The sequence below is a fragment of the Catharus ustulatus genome, chromosome 21, assembly GCF_009819885.2.
Source record: "Catharus ustulatus isolate bCatUst1 chromosome 21, bCatUst1.pri.v2, whole genome shotgun sequence".
NCBI lineage: Eukaryota > Metazoa > Chordata > Aves > Passeriformes > Turdidae > Catharus > Catharus ustulatus.
This window is the reverse complement of record NC_046241.1, coordinates 7509126-7528637: the sequence shown is the minus strand read 5'-3', so window position 1 is coordinate 7528637 and position 19512 is coordinate 7509126. Positions and strand designations below refer to the sequence as shown.

At 54.9% G+C, this 19512-nt stretch overlaps 2 protein-coding genes across 4 annotated transcripts; one reads left to right on the top strand and one right to left on the bottom strand.

Annotated features, from left to right (window-relative positions):
- Window positions 1-3259: 3259 nt before the first annotated feature.
- SLC2A6 (solute carrier family 2 member 6) lies at window positions 3260-8575 on the top strand. The gene is made up of 10 exons (XM_033077760.1): window positions 3260-3360; window positions 3931-4093; window positions 4849-5055; window positions 5653-5752; window positions 6344-6555; window positions 6694-6846; window positions 7128-7236; window positions 7463-7636; window positions 7910-8055; window positions 8141-8575. The coding sequence occupies exons 1-10, from the start codon at window positions 3260-3262 to the stop codon at window positions 8294-8296; spliced, it is 1521 nt and encodes a 506-aa protein (XP_032933651.1). The 3' UTR covers window positions 8297-8575.
- A 250-nt stretch (window positions 8576-8825) lies between these two features.
- CACFD1 (calcium channel flower domain containing 1) lies at window positions 8826-19322 on the bottom strand. Of its 3 annotated transcripts, none has more exons than XR_004419869.1 (6): window positions 18977-19322; window positions 14481-14553; window positions 13949-14074; window positions 13736-13843; window positions 12901-13381; window positions 8826-9808 (listed from the first exon to the last, which is right to left on the bottom strand). XR_004419869.1 is itself a non-coding variant. In XM_033077726.1 (6 exons), exons 1-5 carry the CDS (start codon window positions 19092-19094, stop codon window positions 13288-13290), a joined length of 519 nt encoding a protein of 172 aa, XP_032933617.1. In that variant the 5' UTR covers window positions 19095-19322; the 3' UTR covers window positions 12900-13033; window positions 13253-13287. The 3 variants fall into 3 exon arrangements, 2 of the variants coding, with proteins under 2 accessions (XP_032933617.1, XP_032933616.1); XM_033077726.1 differs by lacking the exon at window positions 8826-9808 and having other exon boundaries at window positions 12900-13033; window positions 13253-13381; XM_033077725.1 differs by lacking the exon at window positions 8826-9808 and having other exon boundaries at window positions 12900-13381.
- Window positions 19323-19512: the final 190 nt, after the last annotated feature.

Here is a 19512-nt window from a genome sequence, read left to right as displayed (position 1 = left end):
CCCTTCCATTTGCATGGCAACAAGGAAACCCCCCAAATTCAACCGTTTTCCAACTTATAAACAACAAAAAGTCCCCAAATAACCTCAGTGGGAAATTCTAATTTCATTTGGAAATGTCATTTGCAAATGGCACATGAGAAATCACACGTGGACCCAGCCCTGCTGACAGGCAAATATTTATCCTCACAAAATTTCCACATAAACCAATCACTTTTGTCAGTAGGTCTGGACACTGGGAGCAGAGTGGGAAGGCAGGAAAGGGGAAGGCAGGAGGCACAGGGAGCACCAGCCCTGCCCAGCAGCTCAGAACCACAGCGAGCCCCTCTCAGATCACTGCAAGCTCATTCCATGGCAAGATGCAGCTTTTTCCAAGGCATTCACAGCAAAGATTTAATATGATTTCAAAACTAGTTGCACCTTTTTTCCAATACATGCAGCCCATGCCAGCCTCTCTTCCCAAAACCTGCAGCACTCCATCATTCAGCTCCGTGCTGGAGCGGGGAGGATCTGTCCCACACACATTTCTCAGTCTATCAGGCAGAGTTATTCCTCTGCACTGTGCTTGGATTCTTACAAAGCCATTACCATCCCTCGCATGCACATCCATCATCAGGCCTTCAAACTCCAGAAAGCCCCAAAAAACTATTTTCCACTCACCATGCAGCCTGCCAGGCTCTGTTCTTCTACTCTGCGTTCCTTCATCCATCGAAAGACGTTTCAGCAAGTTCAGAGTCCAACAAAACAAACAGATGGCAGCCTGAAAGGTGGTGATTTTCTCCTCTCTGGGGGGAGTGGGGTGAAGGATTCAGCCTGGGAAGAGCTGAGCTCTGTCTGCCTGGTTGGAAAAGCTAACCTGGGCTCCAGGTGTTGATGCCCAGGGGGAGCTGGGGGTGCAGGCATTATTTTCCAAAGCCGTGGGGTTTTGGAAAGCTGTGGGAGGAGCAGCTGGAGCTGCTTCCTGAGCTGGGAATCCCCCAGTTCCACCACCCAGGGGTGTATCCAACACCAGGCCAGACCCCACCAAGCACCCACCTTCACCCCACGTGTCCCCAGCAGCCACCAGCACCCTCCTGCACGGCTCTGCAAACCCAGCACACGCTGATTTGCAAGGAAAAACTTCATCACTGTCCCTCTGCAGCACCCCAACAGCTCCCCAAAATCACCCACTAAGCAGTGCCATGCTGCAAAACCCCAGCTCTGCTCCAGCCTCAGGATGGGGGGGATGCAGAGAGAATCCCTGCCCCAGCCCAGGGCAAAGCAGTCCCAGGGCTGCCCCGACACCAGGCACTCTTCCATCCTCACCCAGCACTCACCAGCTCAGACTCACAGCAAGATTTATGAAAGGATGTGGCCAGATGAGCGATAGAGATGGATAGCCCCGAGGAGTGACTGATTTCTCCCTTACAAGAGGGATAGAAATTAATTTATGAATTGGGTTAGTTGAGTTGCCAAGCGGCTTTGATGCTGGTTATTTTTTTGCATGTGTTCGTGATCTATCTCCCAGCTGTCGGGGGGGAGGGAGGTCCTGGGGAGCTGGAGCAATGCATCACTCAGCTGAGGCAGCCAACAGCTCTCAACAAAACCAGATCACCCTTTAATCAGCCAGGGCTTGCTCTGCTCTCCCAAAGTGGGCACCTCAGCCCTCCCCACTTCACCCTGGGGCTGTTATTGGCTGCAGATGTGCAGGAACCACTTCCATGTGATGATGGCCAAGCACAGCCCACCAGACACAACCCTGCCACTGAGTCTTTCACCTTACCCACCCCCTGTCTGCTTGGGAAGGACCCACAGCAGGTCAGGCAGATCTGGAGCAAGGTGGTGGATCCTTTATTCCTCAGGGACAGACGTGCCCAGGGGCTCAGCCCCGAGCCAAGAGCAGCACAGACAGCGGCTCCCCCCGAGCTCCCCGGCCTTACAGGTGCTTGGAGGGTTTTCAAGACACAAAGCAATTTCCTGCTCGAAGCAGTTGACAAATCTGCACAGAAACTGGAGAACCCTCTGTGTTTCAGGGATGGATGCTGCAAAATCATGTAGTGGAAGGCAGCCCAAATTCACGGAGCAAACAAGGGAGGAAACTGGTGGTGTCTGCTGATGGAAGGGGAGTCCTGGCACAGGGATCAGCTCCAGGTCTGTTGTGACCTCCCTGCTCAGACCAACACGAGCTGGGAATTTTTTGGGTGAGCTGTCCTGCCCACCCCTCTGTGCCTCCAATCCATGACCTTTCTTCCTACGGGGAAATCAGAGCCCCGAGTGCCTGAGTCAGCTGTAAATCCCCTGCAGGAGCAGGCAGTGAAGGCAGCTCTTGGTGGTTGCAGAAGGGGAACCACTTTGCACAGAGGGAAGACACAGCAGCTCCTGAGGTGTCACTGCAGCTCCCACACAGGCTTGGAGGTGCACAAACCATCCAAGTATTCCAAAAAGCACCAGGGGCCAAGGGGAATGATGGAAACAAGAGGAGCACTGCAGTAGTTAGGGGAAATAGAGCTTTTGCTAATTAAATGCAAGTGATTTTGGATTCAGAGCTAGCAAGGCCCAAACTAAGCCCTTTCCTACAGCAGTCTGGACTTGCAGATGTGCCAGCAGAACCACAGAGCCCTGAGGGGTTGGGGGCGATCAGGGTGAGGGGGCAAATGCACCCATGGACAGCTTGAGGGCCACCCATTGTGGCAGAGATGCTGCCCTCCCCTTTCCATCCTCATCACTGCCCTTCATCCCTGTCCCCTGCTCCTTGTGCCCACTCCACGTTCACCTCCCTCTGCTTTCCTCTCCTTCCTCCTCCCCAGCTCTGCTCTACACAGAAAACCCTTTCTCAGGGTGGCTCTGGAGACTCCCACGATGGAATTTTCCCTTGTAAATAGAGGCAAGCCCTGGGCCAGTCTGACTGGTACCAGTTCCTCAGTGGGAGAGACGTGGCCTTAGCAAAGGGACATTTCTGGTGGTGAGCACAGGACCATCCCTGCAAGTGTCACTGCAGTGGGAGGGTTTGGTGGGGCTGGGCGGGGTGAAGACACCAGGACATCTCTGTCACCATCACTGTCACCATCACTGTCACCATCACTGCCACCCCCTGGCTCTCCTCCTGCTGCTTTTCCGGCCCCCCGTTTCCTGCAGAGGGACAGCCGGGTGTAGACCCACGAGGCACAGATTTCTCTGATTAGGCAAGGCCGGGCTGCCTCTCCCCTTTCGCTTTCAGCGCCTCTTCCCCTTCCCCCGGGGCAGCCCCAGCATCCGCCCCGAGCGCCGCAGCCCCGGCAGGGCCATGGAGCGCGGGGACCGCGAGCCCCTGGTGAGGAGAGCGAGCTGCTCGTACCGCACCTTCCCCGACAGCACGGCCAGGAGGCTCGACAGGGAGTACCTGAGGTGAGCACGGGCTGGGGCTGCTCGGGGGGCAGAGCTCGGGCTGTGCCCCAAATCCCCAGGGCACTGCGAGAAGAGCTGTTCCATGTTCCAGCTGTTCCATGTTCCAGCTGTTCCATGTTCCAGCTGTTCCATGTTCCAGCTGTTCCATATCCCTGCCGTTCCTGAGTTGCTTTGAGACAGGATTTCATCCTGCCCAAGGTGGCTGGATGAGCCCTTTTGGAAGTGTGATGGGTTTGTGTGACTGAGTCCTGCCGGTGGCCACGGGGGCTTTGAAAGAACATTATTCTTGCTCTGCTGGGATGAACCAGCTGCCGCTGGGTCCGTGGTGCCACCCAGCTCCAGCTTCTGCTTTTCTCGCTTTGTTGAACCCCCTGAAAACTGCCTGGCACAGAGGGAAGCACCAGTGGAGCAGGAGCTCAGAGAATCCCCACCAGCCTGGGGCTGTGCAGGGCCATTCCCCAGGAGAATCGCTCCGTGGCTGTCACCAGAGCCTCGGCCAAGGCTGGGGGAAGCAGGGTTTAAGTTTCTGCTGGCACCCAACTCGTCCTTGTCTCTCCGTGCCTCCCTCAGGAGTCTGCACAACAAGCGGCTCTACCTGGCTGTGTTCGCCGCTGTCCTGGGCAACTTCAGCTTCGGCTTCGCCCTGGTTTATCCTTCCCCCGTCATCCCTGCCCTGGAGGCTCATCCCAGCCCTGCGCTGAGGCTGGACCAGCACACAGCGCCCTGGTTCGGGGTAAGGGGCTGGGGGACAGCGTGGGGCAGAGCCGGGGGGTGCTCGAGGAGATGCCAGGCTCACACATGCCCTGGTTCGGGATAAAGAGATGAGGGACAGGATGGGCAGAGTCGGGAGATGCCCGGGGGATGCCCGGGGGGATGCCCAGGGGATGCCCGGCTCACACATGTCCTGGTTCAAGGGATGCCCGGGGGGATGCCAGGCTCACACATGTCCTGGTTCGGGGTAAAGAGATAGGGGACACGATGGGCAGAGTCGGGAGATGCCTGGGGGATGCCCAGGGGATGCTAGGCTCACACATGTCCTGGTTCGGGGTAAAGACATGAGGGACAGGATGGGCAGAGTCGGGAGATGCCCAGGGGATGCCCAGGGGATGCTAGGCTCACACATGTCCTAATTCGGGATAAAGAGCTCGGGGACAGGATGGGGCGAGCCGGAGGGAGTAAATGCCAGGGTCACACATGCCCTGGTTTGGGGTTAGGAGCTGGGGGACAGGATGGGCAGAGTCGGGAGATGCCCGGGGGGATGCCCGGCTCAGACATGTCCTGGTTCGGGGTAAGGGCTCGGGGGATGCCTGGGGGATAGTCGGGGGGATGCCCGGGGGATGCCGAGGGGATGCTCGGGGGGATGCTCGGGGGGATGCCCGGGGTGTGCCCGGCTCAGACATGTCCTGCTTCGGGGTAAAGGCTCGGGGGATGCCCGGGGGGATGCTCGGGGTGTTCCCGGCTCTCACAGCCCCTCTGCATGCCCCGCAGTCGGTGTTCACGCTGGGAGCAGCAGCGGGCGGGCTCAGCACGATGCTGCTCAACGACTGCCTGGGCCGCAAGCTGAGCATCATGTTCTCGGCCCTGCCCTCGGCGCTGGGATACGCGCTGCTGGCCGGAGCCCAGGGCCTCTGGATGCTGCTGCTGGGCCGGGTGCTGACGGGCTATGCCGGCGGGGTGACCTCCGCCTCCATCCCGGTAACGTGCCAGGGGAATGCAGGGCAGGAGGTGCTGAGGATGAGCTGGGGGTTGCAGGGCAGGAGGTGCTGGGGTGTCCTGGGTGAGAAGGGGATGCTGCTAGGGCATTTCAGAGGCATCAGCAGAGCCCCAGGGCTGTGTCTGGCAAGTGGGGATAGGGAGGGTGTACCCACTCAGCAGCCCGGGCATTGCCAGCCCAGCTGAGCCTGTTGGTGCTGGACTTCCTCCCTGCAGGAAGAACAAGGCAGGTCCTCAGCCCCTTCTCCTCCCAGCAGTTATTTCCTCCCAAAAACCACCCTTGTGTTTCACAGAGAAGGCAAGGAAGGAGTTGAGTAACACTGGGGCACCTCTTTTGTGTTAGGAGTCACTGGAGCACATCTCCCACACCGGGGGGAGGAGGGCAGTGGTGGTGCTGCTCAGGCTGTCCTCACCTCTGGCCAGATGCAGCTGGATGCTCAAATCCCCACCCCAAGAGGGCAATTCCCCAGCAATCCGGGTTTCCCCTGGTCACAGAGGTGACAGAGGTGACAGAGGGCAGGGGCAGCAGGTGACAAGGGCACCTTGCAGCTCTGTGAAGTGTGTGTTTTCCCCATCCAGGTTTACATCTCGGAGATCTCCCACCCGGGGGTCAGGGGGATGCTGGGTGCCTGTCCCCAGATCATGGCAGTGCTGGGCTCCCTGGTCCTGTACGCGCTGGGCAAGTATCTCTGTGGTGTCCAGGGCAAGGCTGTGGGGAGGGGGAGACGAAAATAAACAACCTTCTCAGCAAGGGGAGTTGAAAATAAACAACCTTCTCAGCAAGGGGAGTTTAAAATAAATAACCTTCTCAGCAAGGTAAGGGCTTGCTCCCCTTGTGCCCACCACCCCAGCTGAGCTGAGGGGCTGGACAGGGTCATTCAAGCCCCTGGCCCTGGTGTGTGTGCTCTGAGGGGTGAATCCATAGCCCACATGGACCTGTGGCCATCAGTGTGCCCACAGATCCAGGTCCTGATGAGGTTTTGCCATGAAGGGCAGCACACAATGATACCCCTGTGCATCAGCTGCCAGCACACACTCTGCTTTCTGCAGGATCTTACTGGACACTCTCAGATTTGCTGGAATTTCCCCATAGAATACTGCTGGAAATGCTGCTGTAACAGGAGAGAATACATTTGAAATTTTTTTTTTAATTATTGTTGCTATTTTTCCTGCTGGGTTTATTAAATTAAATCATTGGGGTGCCCAGGTGGAGGCAAGGCCAGGACACCCATTCCTGAGTGTTTTCCCCCTAACTGTGCTGCTCTGGCAGGGCTGGTGCTGGACTGGCGCTGGCTGGCCGTGGCTGGGGAGGTGCCGGTGCTTGCCATGATCCTCCTGCTCTGCTTCATGCCCAACTCGCCCCGGTTCCTGCTCTCCCAGGGCAAGGAGGAGGAGGCCCTGGGCTCCCTGTGCTGGCTGAGGGGTGAGGACACAGATTATGCCCGGGAGTACGAGCAGATCAAGGACAGTGTGAGGAAGCAGGTGAGGAAGCTCAGCACAGGAAGATGTAACACGAAAACTGCAAAATTCATCCCCTGGGCACCTCCTGAGCCACCCTCTGGATGCCAGGTGGTTCCTAGAGGAGTTCTCACTTCATTTTTCTGCCTTTTTCCCCTCCAGAGCCGTCGTGTTTCCTGTGCTGAGCTCAAGGACCCCTTCCTTTACAAGCCCATCCTGATCGCGGGGGGAATGAGGTTCCTGCAGCAGCTCTCGGGGGTCACCTGCATCCTCGTGTACCTGCAGCCAATATTCAAGAAAACATCTGTCATCCTGGTGAGCTCCTGCCAGGGCTGCCTGGGCCTTCAGTGGGGGTTGCCCAATGCCCCCAGTTCCCTACAGACACAAAACCCTTTTTGTTTAAAGGACCTGCCCTGCAAAAGGCTGAGGGAGGATGGGGAGCAGGACTGGCCCCACTGTCTCCCTGCTCCTCCTCTGAGCTCCAGGCTCATCATCTCCAGTCTCCTACTGAGAGAACAGCCTTGGCTAAGTCATCAGCAGCTGTAGGGACCTGCCCCTTCCCCCAGCTCAGCTTCCCCATGGTTTTTTTTTTGCAGAAAGCAGAGTATGATGCAGCTCTGGTTGGCCTGGTACGTCTGTCTGCAGTGGCCATCGCTGCGGTGTCGATGGACAAAGCTGGGAGGAAGATTCTCCTTTTTGTATCAGGTATGGTTCTCCCCACGCTCTTCCCAAGGGAAGCTCTTACTGAAGGATTTTCAGGAGCTCTGCAAGCGTGCAGGAGTGGAAACTTCAGCCCTACAGCGCTCAGGAAGGGAGGCAGGGAGGTCTCTGTCCCTTGGTGGTGGTTCAGCTCCTCAGCAGGGGCATTCCTATGGAGAGGATCACTCTCCCATCACTGTCACTCTCACTGTGCTGCTGCCTCTCTCCACAGCTGGTGTCATGTTGGCCTCCAACCTGACCATGGGGCTCTACATCCACTTTGTGCCAGCTTCTCACAACGGCACCGTGGCCAACACGAGCCTGGTGAGCTCTGCCAACCTCCCTGCTGGGCCAACGAACTACATCACCCTCATCCCCCTCCTGGCAACCATGTTCTTCATCATGGGTAGGTGCAGAGAGCACAGGACTGGCCACCAGCCAGGGGAGGGTGCTTCTCATCCAAGGCAGGGTGATGTGGAGCAAGGAGATTGGGTTTGGAGTTGGGAGGAAGGCAGATGTCCCTGGAAGGGCAGGAAAGGTGGCATCTGCAGTCACTTTGAGGAATGGCACAAATGGGAGGGATAATGATTGCTGGGGGTGCAGGGCAGGATTGCTCAGGGCTCTCCTGCACTCCTCAGTGACCTTCAAAGCCTGACCCCCTCTCCCTCCTCCCCTGCAGGCTATGCCATGGGCTGGGGCCCCATCACTTGGCTGCTGATGTCAGAGATCCTCCCTCTCAAAGCCCGTGGGGTGGCCTCAGGCCTCTGTGTGGTGGTGAGCTGGCTGACAGCCTTCACCCTGACCCAGTTCTTCCTCCCAGTCGTGGTGGGTACTGCCCAGGGGTGCCCAGCAGCCCCTCCTCAGCCCCTCTCTGTACCAGCTCACACCAGGTTTCTGCCCCACTTTCCAGAACGCCTTCGGCCTGGAGGTGCCTTTCCTGTTCTTCGCTGTCATCAATGCTGGGAACGTCCTGTTCACAGGCTGCTGTGTCCCTGAAACCAAAGGCAGGTCCCTGGAGCAGATCGAGGCCTTTTTCAGGACTGGCAGGAGGTCGTTCCTGAGGTAGGAGCTGCCCCAGCCCAGGCTGGAGGGCAGAGCAAACCTGTGCTGCTGGAAGTGCAGCTGGAGCTCCCCGTGGCAGAGGAAGGGGCAGCAATGATCGTCTTTGCTCTGGCTGGAGAAGTTGCCAGCTGGAACTTTACCCTCTCTTCCTGTCACCCAACACTACCTATTGCTCTCTGCACAACCTGTCAGTCCTTGGGATGTCAAACCAGGGCCAGGCTGGAGGTAAAGGTGTCCTGGAAGAATAATGGTGTGGCTGTGGGCAGGACACCATGGTTGTCCTTTGCTCAGCAGCCTGAGAGTCCGAGGGCTTGGCTGGAGCTGAGTTTACAGCTGGAGCCGTCCTGGCAAAATGTAGCTGCAAGAATAAAACAGTTTTGCCTCCAACTGCAAGACATTGCCTTGGTTTGCAGAGAAGGGAGGGGTGGGAGATGCAGAGCAGGACTGTGACAAGGGCACCACTGCAGCCTGCAGCTCCCCAAGGAGTCTCAGGCATTCAAGAACTGTGAAAGAGGCAGAGCCAGATCTTTTGTATAAAAAGCTGCCACGTTTTATTGCTCTAAAAACACACATTACACTAGAAGCCTAATGAACAAGACCAAATACAGTTCACAAAGAAAACCCAGGACAAAAGAATGGGAACAGACAAACATTCAGCTGTAGTGCAAGTGATTCCCTGTGGGAAAGACACAGTGAGTACTGACAACACTTTGTGCTGGGGTGGGTCCTTCCCACCGTGGGGTTTGACCCATCCACAAAGAGGGGGGTGGAAGTGCCTCCACCTCCATCACTTTGAGATTTCAACTGCATAGTTAGTAGCAAATCAGTCTTACCCCTTTCCTGTGTGTCCTGCAGGATTAAGAGTTTTTTATCATCATTTTTTAGAGCTAACCCGAGGTAAAACACGGCTGCAGGAGGTGCTTATGGCTGTGAGGAACAAATGGTTTTGCTCAGCCCAACCTGACTCCTCCCAAGAGGGCAGAAGCACAGAGCTGAGCTGGGACATGATGTGCCCAAGCATTTATCCAAGCTCCTGAAGTGCACTTGGCACCCTGAGGGCTCTTCCCGGGACATTCAGCCTGCTGTCCTAAGGAAATAGCATGTTTGAGCCAGCCCTCCAGATGTGCCAGCTGCCATTTTCATCTCCTGCAGCAGGAGATGAGAAATCACCTAAGAGAAGATGTGCTTTATCACAGCATTAATTCAAAACAGCCTAGGACAGAGGGAGAGTGGTGGGCCAAAATAAAAAACACAGAAAGCAGTCAGTATTAAACCTACCCTTTGCTGCTGAGACCCTTTTCCAGAAAGATGTTCAGCCCTGGCTGGAACACAACTTTTTCTAAGCATGGCCTGACTACAAGAGGTCTCAAGGGCCTCTGGTTTCCACTGACCTTCTGAAGATCAGGATTTCTGGCAGCCCTGTGCTCGAGCATTCTCTTTCTCACATGGCTATGGACCAGGTCTTGATATCTTCACTTCAGTGAAACCCTTCCCTGAAGACAGTGGATGTTTTTCCCTGAGGAAAAAAATGACAGAGATGAATTGAGCTTCCCAGGGCTCAGCCTAAGGAGGAAATGCCCCACTAGGAAATGAGGTTGGACTCTTCAGCTCCTGAGAGAACCTCACTGGAGGAGCATTTTCTGGGTGACCTCCTTTCTTCAGCTTAGCAAGTCTGAGGGCTTTTGCTACAACATTTGGAGTCTGAGAAATCACAGTGGCTCTTTCCAGAGGTAGAATGGTGTTTTTATTCACTGCACACACACAGAATCAATGGGTGTTACAAAAGCAGCTGCCCAGAGCTCTGCTGTGCCCCAGGGGACATGGAGCTGCCACACACGGGTGGCAGAGGCATGGAAGAGTGGCACAGTGCCCTGGTGACTGGTGTGTGACAGGCCACTGCTCCCCAGGGCACTCTCAGTGCCAGCACCTCGCTGTCCTCAGTGCATCACCCACCCCTGAGCCCTCACATCATCTCCTGTCCGAGGTCTGGAGAGCAGAACCTGCTCCCCAGAGCCCCATGGCTCAGCCATCCAGCCTGGATGCTCTCAGCAGGGCTTGGGTTGAGCCTCTGAAACCTCCAGAGCAGGGTTTGAACTTCATTTGTCCTTGCACAGCTCCAAGCACCCCGAGGGTGCCTCTAAACACAACTAACAACCACCATGCACTGGCATTTAACTACAGTGATGCTACTACTCTAAACTCCTTCCTATTTCCACCAAACAGGCCCACATGGAGGTGAGACCATCACTGACTGTCACCACAGCCCTTACATGCCATGGTGCTGTCACCAAGCCTGCCTGCAATGATGGCAGCATCTGCCTTGGTTCCAGCTGCACCAGACAGCCAAAATTCCCAGGGGCTCCCACTCCAGAGAGGAGTCTGGAGTAACCCCACTTTGGAGCACAGATCTGAGACACCTCCAGGTGTGACAGGCACAGACACTTCAGCACTGTGGCCAAAGGTTCAGCTCAGCTCTGCCAGGGCAGCCCTTGAGGTTCATTTTCAGCTGAGCTTTGCCACAGCTCATGGTGGCAGATTGTTGCAGATTTTTTTCCTTGCCTCAGCCCCAGGGTCAGAGCCTGCTGCCACAAAACACACCGTGGCAGCTCTGCTGGGAATTCTGCCTCAGTGCCAAGGGAGCAGAGTGGCCCCTGCCCATGCCAAGGTGACCTGGAGCTGCCCCCATGGCAGGAGGAGTGACAGACGAGGCCAGTGAGGGTCCCACCAGCTCTGTGCTTCCTCAGAGCACCCTGGAAGTCTCAGCCCTTGAGCTCTGCTTTGCCTTTCTCCTCCTGACACTAAAGCTACTGCAGAACTACTCACAGAGCAAAGCTGCCACTACCAGAGACATCGACATGCATCAGTCTGCAACATTCCTCTACTAAACACTACAGAACTCCCCACACCCCCCCAAATTCAGAGCACGTGGCCATTGCTGAGGCAGGACTCTGCCCTTGCACCACCCAGAGGTAATTCCCACTGGAATATCCCACATTGCTCCTGCAGCATCCATCCCTGCAGGCAGCAGGAGGCTGTGGCCAATGGCTCATGCACTGCATTCAGCACCAGGGATCAGCCAAGGGCTGGGGGCTCCAAACCACAGCAGCTTTTATGGGAAAAAGCTGCTTTTATGGAAAAAAATCCAGGCTGGTGGTGCCTGTCTGCATCCCAGACAAGGGGTGTTGGAGCAATCCCAGTTCAAAGGCAGGGGGGAAAGGGGCTTTGCACATAAAGGGGTGCAAAGCCCACATCCAGCTGCAGGGGCCTCTGGAAATCCTGACTGCTGGGAATCCTCACAGCTCCTGAGCTCCAGGGAAGAAGCAGCAGCTCACAGGAGCCAGCAGCTGAGGAAGGGCAGGGTCTAAGGAGAGTTTTCAGCATGGACAGACCCCTCTGACTGACAGCACTGGGTCTCCAGCAGCATTTCTCAGAGCACAGCACAGCCCCTCTGCACCCAAGGATTCAAACTGGGACACAGAGTGCTGGTGCCTGTCCCAATCCAGCAGTTCCAGCCCAGTTTTCCTCCCTTCTCTCTCCCAGAAGAGGGGGAAAACACAGTTTGTCAAGCTTGTGGCCCAGAGCAAGACGAAGAGGTCAAAGGCCAACACAATTTTTTTGAAGAGTCTGAGAAACACTTTGAAGGCTGATATTGGATTTTGCAGCAGCCAGGGCTGTCCCTGGGTTCAGAGACCCCTGGTGAAATGAGGCAGCCCTGTGAAGGACAGGAAAAAGAGCACTCCTTTCTCCTATATCCCATCCCAAAAAATGAGTCCCATCAAAATACTTAAATAACTAGAAATAAATTATTCCCCTTTTCCTCAATCAAAACAAAAAGTAACCATATAAAAATCAAATAAATTAAAATTCCCAGGATAAACTGTGATGAGAAGAGGGGGATCTGGACTTAGTGAGCAGTTTTGTACTGCATGGTACAAAGCAAACAGAAAATACAATGTGAAAACCACAGAAAGAGCCTGGAATAGCAAAGTAAAACATCCCAGCTGTCCAGACTGAAATGGTGCAGCCTCCTCTCTGTTTGCACAGGGAGGATGTGCCACCTTCCCATACAAAACCAGCTCAGGATTGATGCAAAAAATCCCAAAGATAAAGGCTGTACCAGGCAAGCAAAGGGCAGGTCCCTTCACAGAGGGATGCAGGGAGGTAACAGAGAGTCCCAGGCTCATGAGGCAGGAATGCTCTTGCACATCAGTGACCTTCACACCAGCAAAAAGTCCCACTTGGCTCAAGAAACAGCATCCTTTTCAGCTGAGGTACAGCAAATATTGTTTCCCTTCTGTCCCAGTAAAAGAGTGAAGCTTAAGAAAAGTGCCCTTATTGAGACAAAGTCATTAATTCTTATGATTCAAGTAAATCACAGTAACTGCCTGAAGCTGCATCCAGAGGAAGCAGGGACTGTGCTTTGAAGGTCCCAGGATCTGCCCAGCAGCTCAGGCAGCTCCCCTGAAGAGATGGATTTTATCTTTAGATGGGTTTTTGCTGGAAGTCCTTTCCTGTGCAGTGATGCCTCCAGTGCCCATAATTAAAACAGTGGAAGAAGACCAAGCTTAAGCACCAGGGGGGTTGTAAAGCCTGGGTTAGGTGTTGTACCTGGGAAGGGCCATCCCAGGGAGCTCCTAAACAGGTCCTCTGTCCCTCCTCACCCATCCAGAGGGCAGTCCCCAAAAGGGCACTCCAAAACAGAAAAAAGGCTGGGAAAGCAGCACTCAGAGAGCCAGCACCTCTGCAGCAAAAAGAAAAATTTAAAAATTAACAAATATGAGATACTGGGTTGAGGGTTGGAGAAGGAGCAACTTGCTGAGGTCTGGCTGCTGGTGTGAGGAGGGGACAGCCTGCCCCAGCCCCTGAGATTTCCAGCTGCTGCAGCATCCAGGGAAATCGTGGTGTAGCAGGGATGGAGAGCACAGAGGGAAGGGCAGAGTGGATTTCCACATCTCTTCACCATCTCAGTGTCCAGGAGATGCTACCCTGTGTCCTTCAGAGAGCCTGTCCCTCCAGGGTCCCCGTGAGCTTCTCTTCATCCATCTGCTTCTGCTGCTGGTGGATGCGGGCGTAGGAGATGGCGTCTCCCCTGTGGAGAGAAGGGACAGCACTGAGGGGATGGCACAGACTGTCCCCACTGGGGCCTGGCTCTCCGTGCCAGAGGATTCCAGGACTCACCCCCACCACACTTGCTGGCCCTCTCCACTCCCCAAAGCCGCTCTCTGCCCCACCCAACAGCTGCAGAGACGAGAGTGGAGCCCTCAGCACAACCCGAACTCCCAAAGCTCAGGGCGTCACAACACCCTCGCAGGGCTCTGAGATGAGGGAGATTTCCTCTTTTACACCCCAGCACCGTGTGTGAGAGAGGAAAGCAGAGCCTCGGGGAGGCCTGGAGCTCCATCTCCCTTTCCCTGCCCTCCACCAGCAGCTGGATCTCCCTTACTTCTTCCCGAGGGCCGACAGGCCGTAGAGCACGCCGGTGGCGAAGGCGATGGCGTTGCCGAAGAGCGTGGTGAGCGTCAGGCTGAGCAGCACGGGGAACACGGCCATCCTGCAAGGTAAGGACAGCCCTCAGGGCCAGGCCAGCTCCCCACGGGCTGCAGGGATGGGGTTTGGCCGGGCTGTTCCCTCAGGGAGCCCTCAGGAGCATCCTCACCCGCAGTAGAAGGCGGCTTTCTGCCAGGCCCGCAGCCTGTCGGCCCTGGCGGACACGGCGTTGGCGAACTCGATGAACTGGCAGCAGAAAGGAGCCTCGCACAGGAACAGGATGAAAGCGTTGAGCCTCCAGAGAGAGCAAAGCAGAGTTAATCCTGCCTGTTGTCACCCCGAGTGGGGGCAGCAGTGTCCCCCCATCCCACAGAGAGCACACACATGCAGGTGAAGGGATTGGACCTCGCTCTGCTCCCCTCACTGCTGGATAATTTCCAAATTTCCAAACTCTGCTGCCCCAAACTTATTTTGGACAATGGTATCTCAGTGTTTACAAAAAAAAATCCGTAATTAAATAATATAAATAGAATAAAACTGACATCTCAACCTGCCTGATGGAGCAAGATCTGGCATTTCCCAGAGCCCGATGTTGTTTCACTGTCATGCACTGCCCAAGCAGGGCAGCTTTGCCCCCCTCAGTGGGGTCTGGTTGACATTACCTCCCTCCCAACAGGAAAATGAAAAGAAACCCAGCTCACATCATCCACACGCCGGCTGCAATGTTCAGGGGGTTGATGGTGACACAGTTCCAGAGACCAGCAAAGGCACAGGCTGCAAAGAAAGAGGCTCTCAGTGACCACCATGACCAGCCCTGTGTGCCCTTGGCCAGCACCTGTGGGCACTGCATGGTGGGTGGAAAGGTCTGCTGGCCCAAAAGGAGCCTGGAATGCAGGGAAGAGCCCCCCTTTTGCTCTGAGTGCTGTTCCAACAATTATTTCCCTTTTCCAAAATGCAGTCCAGGACGTGCACCTGGATTTTATGTGCCAAGGAATTACCACTGCTTTGTCCCAAGGTTGTCTACACAAGCAGTGCCAGGAGGTTCCACCTCTGAGCAGCACAGGGCAAGTTCAGCAAAAACATGATTTGCACACAGGCAAATAATAAATACAGCAGAGGTGAGCCCAGCCTCTGCCACTCACTGCTGGTTCTGTGCAGCTTCACCAGAGATGGGCAGAAAAGAGCCAAGCTTGGGTCTCCACTAATACAGAAGGAAGGGAATAAAGCCCAAAATAACCCCAGGGCTCCTGGCTCTAACTCAGGGAGAGGAACCAGGCAGCAGCGACTGAGCAGAGCTGCATCCACCTCCTTGCTGCCTCATTAAATTTGCAGAGTGTTCCTGGCACCTGATACTGCCCTTCCCTGTGCCAGTGCCAGAGCTGGCATCAGGAACTCGAGCCCAGGTGGGAGGGCAGGAGACACACACTCAGTAAACAACTTCACACTGCAGAACTCCAGCTAAAATTAATTCTATAGCCCTTAAAGGCTTTGTCTTGGGGATGATGGAGAGCAGCAGAGTCCCTCTCTGAGAATGAGACCAGCCCTAGATTGAGGATTTTGGTGTCTGCTAAGGGGATCCCTGAGCTGCCCTGACCTTCAAAAGCCTGGCACATGCTTGCAAGGTTTCTTTTAAGCAGTCAATGCTGAATCCTCAAAGTTCCTTTAAAAATAGTTATCCTTGTTCACCAGGCTGGGAAGCAGAACTGCAGGCAGTGACAGGACAGATTGAAGGTCATCCCATGAGCAAACAACCTCCTGGTCTTAGGAAACACCAAAAAACGTTATTTTTTAACACCTCCTAGAATTAATTCCACAGTACTCAAAGTCTTTTGGAGAGTCCTGTGAGAACAAGATCAGCTAGCAGAGGGGATATGCCAGAGGATGTGCTAATATCCCTGCTCCAAGGACACTTCTCATCCTCCCATCCACAGGGAAACTGAGGCACCAGGGTGGGATGATCTGTTCATGTCACAGGTGCCAACAGCTCGACAGGAGCAAAAGCAAGCAGGATTGCTGAGAGCTGTGGCCAGCATGGAGAGCAGGGCACAGGACAGGGGGTTCTAATTCCTTCTGACCACCAAACCCTTGGATGTTGATGGAAGAGGAGCTCAGGGAAAGCACCCCAGGCTTGTGGCACTCGTTGTCCTCCAGGAAAGGACATTCCTGACAATAATGCTGAGTGACTTTCTGGCACCTTATAATTAGCAAAGCAGCAAAACCTCTCAGCTATCTCCAAAAACACAGCCAGGGTTGGGGCAGGACTCTGCCTTGCTGAGCAGTGTAGCAGGGCACAGAGGTCTGGGCAGTTCCCAGCAGGTCTCCACCACACAACAAACCAAGGCAAGCAGAATGTTCTTTTCCAAGCAAGTTTTTTTTTTCCCCTAATCAAACCAACCAGAGGTTGTTTTGCCAGGTTTCTGGTTTGGTTTTGTTCTCAAACACTCCAAAACAACCCTGCAGCAGTCCTGGCTCAGCAACTGCCCCGGTTGCCAGAGGACTAATGACCCAGGAAGCAGAGCTGAGCAAGCCCCACGTCAGCAGGAGCAGCAGGAAAGGAGTCAAAGGTTTGGGATCACAGGAGCACTGCCCCCAGAGCTGCTGCCAACAGCCACAGAGGCACAGAACAACCCAGTGACCTTGGGTCTCCTTTGCAGAGCTGCTCATCCCACAGCAGCCTGGTACACCCTTGTCCCACCTTGTCCTGCCTCAGGAGCTGATCCCACCCCTGCCAAGCCAGAGATTTCTTTTTTAAATATTTTATTTTCGATCAGAGGCCTCACAACAGGGTTAAAATGCAGATAATGCTCAGTGGCACGTAAGCTATGGGAGACAGACAGTTCTGCCATTTGTTTAACTGCTGTCCCATCTCAAATCCCTGAGGAAGCACAAATAACTGGGAGCTAAAATGAGGGGGGAAGGACACCCTTCCCTACAAAGGCTCTATTCATCTCCAGCAGCTGGTCACTGTCCTCAACACAAACCTATTTTTGCTCCTAGAGCGTTGTACAAAAGCCACAGACTCTCCTCGTCCCATTACAAACAGGAACACAAGGGAGAGAAGGGACTTGGCCAAGGTCACCAAGCCAGAGCGTGCAGGAGCCAGAAACAGATCCTGAACCTTGTCTGTCTGGTTCTTGCTCCAGCCCTTGGATTTTTCTGGCTGAAGCAAGCTGTGGCTGCAGGTGTTTGCATGTGGCAGATGTTGTCTGCTGGTCTCACCTCCACTAACGAAGTTTCTCTTCCTTTCTGAGGGAATTTTTCCTTCTGTAAGAAATAACCCAGCCCTGCAGCAGCATTACGATCCAGTTGCTCACAATCCTTCTAAATTAGTTCTGTTCTTTCACAGTGAGCTCTGAGAACAGCAGCAAACTCCAGCCTTGCTGGTTTCTTCATCACCTCATCTCCAAACCATCCACCTTCAACAAGGGGATGCTGACCAAGCAGCATTTTGAAGAGGAATGTTGGTACCACTGAGCACTGGTTGTTTTTTCCACAATCCCCCTTTCCCTTGTTCGTAAGGAGAGTTTGTGCCTTGTTCTCTGCCTGATAAAGAGACAGGGCCCCAGAGCCAGCTGTCACTCCCCAAAACTTTGGCAAACCCTGTTAAGAACCTGGCTCTTCTTCCAAAAGCTTCTCCCAGACTCACCCAAAGACATAAAACTCTCATCTTTCCTGTAAAAACAAGCCACGAGGTCGCAGAGCTGTGAACAAAAGGTTGGGAAAATAATCCAAGTATAATTCAGCTGCTTTGAAACATGAAGACAGGGAAGGAAAAAAGAAGAAATTTGCACTTTCAAGCCACTCATGAGCTGCTGTAGCACGAAGTTGGCAGCACCACCAGCATGACCCACCAGCTCTTCACCCTCCATCCACATCACCCTGAGCTCTGCATGGGATAAAGCTGCAGGAAAAGCACTGAGGCTTCTGCTACAGCCACAGCCCGTGGGAAAGATGCTGCTCCTCTGAACCCCCACCTGGGACCTGCTCCACAGACACTTCCCAGCTGGTTCTCCTGGCTGCTGGCCGGGCCAGGAGCGCAGGGGCCTCCGGCAGGGCACGGCGAGGCCGGGGCGTTCAGCCCTGTGTAGGAGCAGTCCCATCAAATCCTGTCACACCTCCAGAATTTCAGCACTTAGCACATGAAACGGTGAGAGCAGCACATGTTTTACCAGCCTGGCCAAAAAGGGCTGTCAGGAGCCTGCCCAGTGACACCACAGGGTGCAAATGTTAGCTCCAAATCATTGTGGAGCTGTGCAGCTCAGTCCCAAGGCAAAAGGCAGGCATGGGAAGGGGCAGGGGGAGAGGGTGATCAGACACAAAGCTCCAGCTGGTGGAATAAATCAGGGCTGGCTGCATTGGCTGAGAAACCCTCTTGTTTAACTTGAAGTCGTGGACCTGAAGCAGAAGAAATTCTCCATCCTGTGCTCTGCAGGAGATCAGACTAAGCGGTCATAACAGTCCCTCCTGCTTTTAAGAGCTATTAATCTCTCCACAGAATGTAGCAAAACAGCACTCCAGGACAGCCTGATTTCTGGCAAAGTTGCTGAGACTCTTTCCCTGGGAAAATTTTTTTCAGCAGCAGGTAATTCTGAGCTCAGCCAACTCACTCTGCGTCTGCAGCTCTGTTCTCTGTGTCCTACCAAACCCCTTAAAAACACACAGCACAAACCAAAACCATTCTTCACCTTCAGCAAAACCCAGGGGCAGGCCTTCTGCAATCAGCAACAGGAGCAAGGGGAAACATGCTCTGCCAGTCAGGATTGGGGGAAAAAAACAAGTTTCAGGAACATATAAACACCCAGATGTCAAATAGAATAAACCAAACCCTGTGGCCACTCTCCCAGCCCTGACCTGACCCTGCTGCTCATGGTAAAATCATCTGATTTTCCTGCCCACAGCCCTCATGCAGCACTGGGGGCTCAGCTGCTGCTCCCATCATTGCCAGGCAGTGCCACATCCCAGAAGAACCTCAGGGATTCACAGATTGCCCCGTGATGTCCCCACTGCTGGGTGCAAAGTTCAGCACAGAGCACACAGAGCCGAACCCACCCCAAACACAGCAAACCCAGGGCTGGCACCAACCCATCACCCCAAAACCCCTCCATGGCACAGCCCCCCTGCACCAACACAGCCGGCAGGACCCCGAGACGAGCTCTGTCATGCAGGAGGGGGCAGGCAGGGGGAAGGGGATACTCACACATGCCCCCGATGACCCCGGCAATCCTGCAGAGCCACCTGTACCACCAGGTCATGCCCTCGTCGCTGCCCGCCGGCTCGGGGGCTGCTGCTGGGAACTGCTCATCCTGCGAGCTCATCTCCCCCCGGCTGCCGGGGGGCTGCGAGCCCTGCTGTCCCCCCAGCTGTCACCCCCTCCTGCAGCCAGCCCAGGGGACAGCCCCTAAAGCCAGGCCTGGCCTTGTGGCCGTGTGGCCATGCAGGGCTGTGCCCCCCAAGGGCTGACAATGGAGGGTGTCTGGCTGCAGAGCGATGCCAGCGGGCCTGGAGCGGCTCCACTGCTGTCTCGAGCTGCATTCTGGGTCCCCCCCGGCAGCAGGCAGGGCTTTGCCTTTGATGTCACTCGCATTAAAAGGCTGTGGGCAGAGCTCTGCTGGCTGTGCTCATCAGCACAGGCACAGCAGCTCTGGGTGCCCCCAGGAATCACTGGGTGTTGTTATCCACCAGTTGTGTTTCACTGGGTGTTGTTATCCACCAGTTTGTTTGCTTTTCCACAAA